Source organism: Octopus bimaculoides, chromosome 23 (assembly GCF_001194135.2).
Source record: "Octopus bimaculoides isolate UCB-OBI-ISO-001 chromosome 23, ASM119413v2, whole genome shotgun sequence".
NCBI lineage: Eukaryota > Metazoa > Mollusca > Cephalopoda > Octopoda > Octopodidae > Octopus > Octopus bimaculoides.
The window spans coordinates 10,795,618-10,800,714 of NC_069003.1; the positions used below are offsets into that span (position 1 = coordinate 10,795,618).

General features: G+C 38.3%; 1 protein-coding gene across 2 annotated transcripts in view; it reads left to right on the top strand.

Moving 5' to 3' along the window:
- The first annotated feature begins 844 nt into the window (after nucleotides 1-844).
- LOC106881163 (glucosidase 2 subunit beta) overlaps nucleotides 845-5,097 on the top strand; it is a 44,594-nt gene continuing 40,341 nt past the window's right edge. Inside the window, exons 1-3 of one of the 2 annotated variants that reach the window (XM_014931452.2) lie at nucleotides 845-1,009; nucleotides 4,226-4,345; nucleotides 4,612-4,707. In XM_014931452.2, the coding sequence (XP_014786938.1) occupies nucleotides 922-1,009; nucleotides 4,226-4,345; nucleotides 4,612-4,707 (304 nt within the window). In that variant the 5' untranslated portion in view covers nucleotides 845-921. The remainder of the gene's footprint in view (nucleotides 1,010-4,225; nucleotides 4,346-4,611; nucleotides 4,708-5,097) is intronic. The other variant, XM_014931454.2, reaches the window with a different exon arrangement.

A 5,097-nucleotide genomic window follows, 5' to 3' on the forward strand; every position in this document is an offset into this window, starting at 1 on the left:
TTTTGCCTTTCATCCTTTCGGGGTCAAGTACTGGGATCGATGTAATCAGTTTGCCTCCTCTTATTAGAATTGCTGGTTTTGTGACAAAATTATAATTATTTGGGCCCAGGTCAGCTCTAAGCCAACAGACTGACGATCAAATAGTGTCCAGAGCAAGACCATTCCGTACATTTTCAGCGATATTTTTTTTCAGTATCTTAGAACTACGCGATCCAATGTGTCTTTTTACTTTAAGACTGTAGTAAGGTATGATTAGAGGGGGATTTGGCCACTATTTCTAGTAGGACGAGAGATCATGCAGTGAATCTGTCTGCATATTTCTTTGTCTGTTCGTTTCTCTATCTCTCTTTCTCTCCTATTCTGTGTTTCTCTTTGAGTCTGTCTGTCTCTCATTTCTCTCTGTCTCTTTCTTTTTATCTCTGTTCCTTTCTTATTCTCTGTATCTTCCTTTCTCTCTTTGTCTCTGCATGTCTGTATCTCTCTCTCTCTCTCTCTCTCTCTCTCTCTCTCTCTCTCTTCCTATATCTCTCCCACTCTCATTCACATTCTTTATGTCTGTGTCTCTTTCTTGCCTTTCTCCCTCTTTCTTTTCTCTCTCACTACTGCCTTCTTTTCCACCACTCTCTTTATCTCGTTTTTCTTACTCTTTCTCTCTGTTTATCTCTTTCCTCCTACCGCTTCCCTGTCTCTGTCTTTCGCCCTCTTTCTTTTTTTCTTTCTCTTTATCTAGTCTATCTCTGTCCCTCTCTCTCAACCAATCAATCATTCAACTGCAAACCGCAGCTTATTGTCACAGTGAGTTATCTCCCCGCTATTTCTCAGACTCAACAAAATGCGCATGCGTATTCTGTCATTATTAGTGCATTAAACACATAAGTAAGACGTGTCATAACCCTGAGACAGGTGACCGGGTCTTAAAAGATGTTTCTCCTTAAATTATGTCTAATTTTCAATTCTTTTTACATGTCGAAGGCCAGCGTACCTCGTCCTCGGGGTGTATCGATAACCAGTAAGTATATTTCTTTATTTACCAAAACATAGCCATATATTTTAACCACCTTATCGTTCCACTTCGCTTAACACCCGGGACCAGATTCAACGGGCACCTTCCTACTTTCTGATCATGTTTTCCCTTCAGAAACTTTTCTTTGTTTTTCTTTCTTTCAACCTGTTATTTTTCTTTATCATTTACATATAAATATTACCTATCATTATATATATATATATATATATATAGCTGAAATTTTCATTTGAGTTTGTTTTACAGGTGTGTTCTAACTTAAACCGGAAAATGTGGTGTTAACGTAATTGTTAAAGAAAATACAGCATAAAGACAATAATTAGTCTTCTTTATCCTCGTTTGTGTGTGTGTATATATATATATATACATACATACACACACATATATATACATATGTATATATAAATCTATGTATATTTCTTTGAAATTAAATTTAACTTGCATCGAAGTTAAATGCTAAATTCCTAGTTTGTATATGTATATGATATGACATATACGAAATATTACATATAATATCTTACAGTTATCTATAATAGTATGAATAAACAAACAGTTGTTTTTCGACCCATCTCGCAACGAATTATTAAATTCCACATCTTTCTCTAGTATCTTACCACAATTTCGGAAAGCCTATGTCCCTATATTTGATGTTCAAAAATTATATCGGATGATTTTTGCTATTAATCCCAAGACGGGTTGATTTGGAAGTTAAAACTAGAAATATATCGGTCGTTCTTCCCACCAGACTAGATTTAAAGTGACTACCACAGCCATATTGGCGGTTTGTATTAATATAATAAATAACCCGTAAACAAGTTATTTTAACGCACTCGCCGTCATCCTCATCGTTTTAACACCCACTTTTGCATACTTGTACGGGTCAGACGGAATTTGTTGAGACAAATTTTCTACAGCCGGATGTGCTTCCTGTCGCCAACCCTCACCTGTTTCCAAGCAAGATGGTACTAAAATAGAGGTCCCGACGCATCTAGGTAACCCTAAAACTACCCCTAACACTAACCCTAACGAGTGTGCACTGTAAAAACATCGATGCATCGGGACATCTGTATTTAAGTCGTGCCAGCTTAGTTACAGGGCATGTTTTTCACAGCAATTGGAAAGAAGGGACACTGCTTGTATGATGATGACGACACTTGTTTACGACATGTATGTATACGACAGGCTTCTTTCAGTTTCCGGCTAGTAGCTGTACTTAGAAGGGTTTGGTCCTCCTGGGATTATAGTAGAAGATACTTATCCAAGGTTATCATTTAGTGTTCGTTTTCCATGCTGACATGGGTTAGACAGTTTGACTTGAACTGGTAAGCCAGAGAGCTGAACCAGGCTCCTGTCTGTTTTGGCTTTGTTCCTACAGCTGGACGCCATCCATTCCACAGAGTATACTGGGTGCCTTTTACTTGTCACTAGCACTGGTTAGGACTGATTTCACTAAGCTTGACGTGTCATCTCAAGCACAGCAAATTGCCAACAGTCTTGGTCACTTGTCCTTGCCTCTGTGAGACTCAACATCCGAAGATCATATTTCACTACTTCATTCCCTGTCTTCCTGGGTCTACCTTTTTCACAGGTTCCTTACACAGAGATCATCACAATGTTGTTATTGTTTTTACATAGGCCCAGGCCCACTCATTTTGAGAGAGAGAGAGTAGGGTCTAGTTTCCTCACTCAGTTCTTGACTGAACTTTGATAAATACCTCAAGTATGGCAAGTAAACTTCATTATTCCTCTTTGCCTTCTTTGTGCCTTCAACTACCTCAGATGAAGAAATAAGGGCACTCTTCTGACAGTGGATCTTGAGCATTTAAGTGTTCCAGAATCCCTCCTCTGCAAGTCTAGATATGGCTGATTAATTCCAGAGAGACATTAACTCTAAAGGGAATGAAAAGCAAAGTTGATTTTGGTAGGACAAGAATTTGAAGTGTAGAGCAAATACCACAAGGCATTCTAGCTGATACTTTCGATCTTTCAATTCACTGCCTTAAAGTTGAGCATAGTGGGGTTTAACCCCTTTACCTTTTTTCTATTAAAACACATTGCTTTTGTTTCAATTCTGAAAGTAATGAATTTAGTAAAATAACTTTCATTATTATTGAGCTGGGATTTGGAACATAAACTAGCACGAAATTTCGATGGAAGCTTTTAATTTAGATCTCATTAAAGTAAGGAATTAATATATTATGGAACCAGGAGTGATCTTGAGGTCAGTTTTGAAACACAAGGGAGCCTCTGTTGAAAGTATTTTTGAAAATAAGAGTGGAAGACATAGAGCGATCTGTGGGACTGTGGTGAGAAAGGCTCTACAGATGTTGGGACTCATAGAGGGGATGCTTTTACGTGCCACCAGCACGAGGGCCAGTCAGGCGGTACTGACAATGGCCATGCTCAAATGAGACTCCTAGCGATTTGCTGTACTTGGAAAGACACGTCAAGCTAAGTAAAAGTGTGGTGCCCTCACTTACAGGGTTGTCCCCTGCAACCCTCTCTAGCTGAGCATCCTTAATCTCATGGGCTTGTAGGGACTGGTGCCTTGTAAAAATCACCTGTGCCATTGCCATGTAAAAGCACCCTGTACACTCTTGTAAAGTGGCTGGCGTTAGGAAAGGCATCCAACCATAGAAACCTTGCCAAAACAGACATGGAGCCTGAACAGCTCTTCAGCTGGTCAGCTCCTGTTTTTTACTTTGCAGCTTCCTTTCAGATTTTGCTGCACCATGTCATATGTTTCCCCAAGAGAAGGTCTTTCTCTCTCAGGTCTTGTTGGGTTTGAACTGTCATTGATGTTTCTGTAACTTTGTTTTTTTGTCTAGGTTGAAATGTTGGCCCTATTTTTAACTTTGAGAAGAGGTGCTCCATATTAGTCTACCTTTTGACTTGTCCAGCATTGGAGGCACTACCAGGAACTTGCACTCTGCTAGCACAGTTCTCAGTCATTGGACTTTGTGGACACAACACACACACTGTGGAGGTTAATTACAGGGATGGTAGGAATGGTGTGTGATAGTCTAGGCAAACATATATAAAAAAATTCATTCAATCAACAGTAATCTTTGCTTTAACCCCCATCTCCAATTGTGTGGGCCTTGTACCAGTATCAAAAATCATTCTTTTACTTTGTGTATATTCATCTCCCCCCCACTGTGTCTATATATAAATAAAATGTTTTTTGTTTATTTTTTTTTTCAGTGGCTTCCTTCTATGCAGGACAATCTGAAAATTTCAGTTGCCTTGACAACTCATTGGTTGTTCCATTCAATTATGTTAATGATGATTATTGTGATTGCCCTGATGGCTCTGATGAACCAGGTAAGCAACTTCTTGGAAGTTTTTTTAATTTTTTTTTTTTACTTCACTATGTGAGTTAGCATTTGATAAGAAGTAAGTTAAGTAACTTCGAGGTAAACTAGACATTTAGGAATATGGTCTTAGCTGTTATGAATCATCTGAAAGGTAAGTTTAACTATCTTGGATAGTGTAATTGATAAGCTTATCTTAACTTACTGGCAATAGCTAATATGTAAATGCTGCTTGTAACATTTCAGAAAAACTGTTCATTTAATTTCTTTTATCAGGTACTGCTGCATGTATAAATGGTAAATTTCATTGCACCAATGCAGGTTATATTCCAAATTACATTCCGTCTTCAAGAGTTAATGATGGTTTCTGTGGTAGGTTTTTCTTTTTCTGTTTTCATATTTACAAAGCCAAACCATTCTATAAATATTGACAAAAAAATATTTCCCAGAGTGTTTTTTTTTTCTTCTTCTCTCTCTTCCTATTCTTTCTCTCCTGCTTTCTACTCTTTCTTTATCTCCTCCTCCCTTGTGAGTAGAAAGACACAAGGGACCTGATCCAAATGCTTGCAATGGTGAACTCTCCTGAAGACTTCCAAGGGAGTTGGTGCTGTTAAACTAGCAGACAGATAAAATCTACTGTACCAAAAGATTTACTGTCCACCAGCTTCACTTACAGGCCTTGGGGCAACATGAGGATATCCTAAGGAACATATATTTAAGGCTCCTTGAGGGACTAAGCCACAAAACATGGTTGAGAAGCAA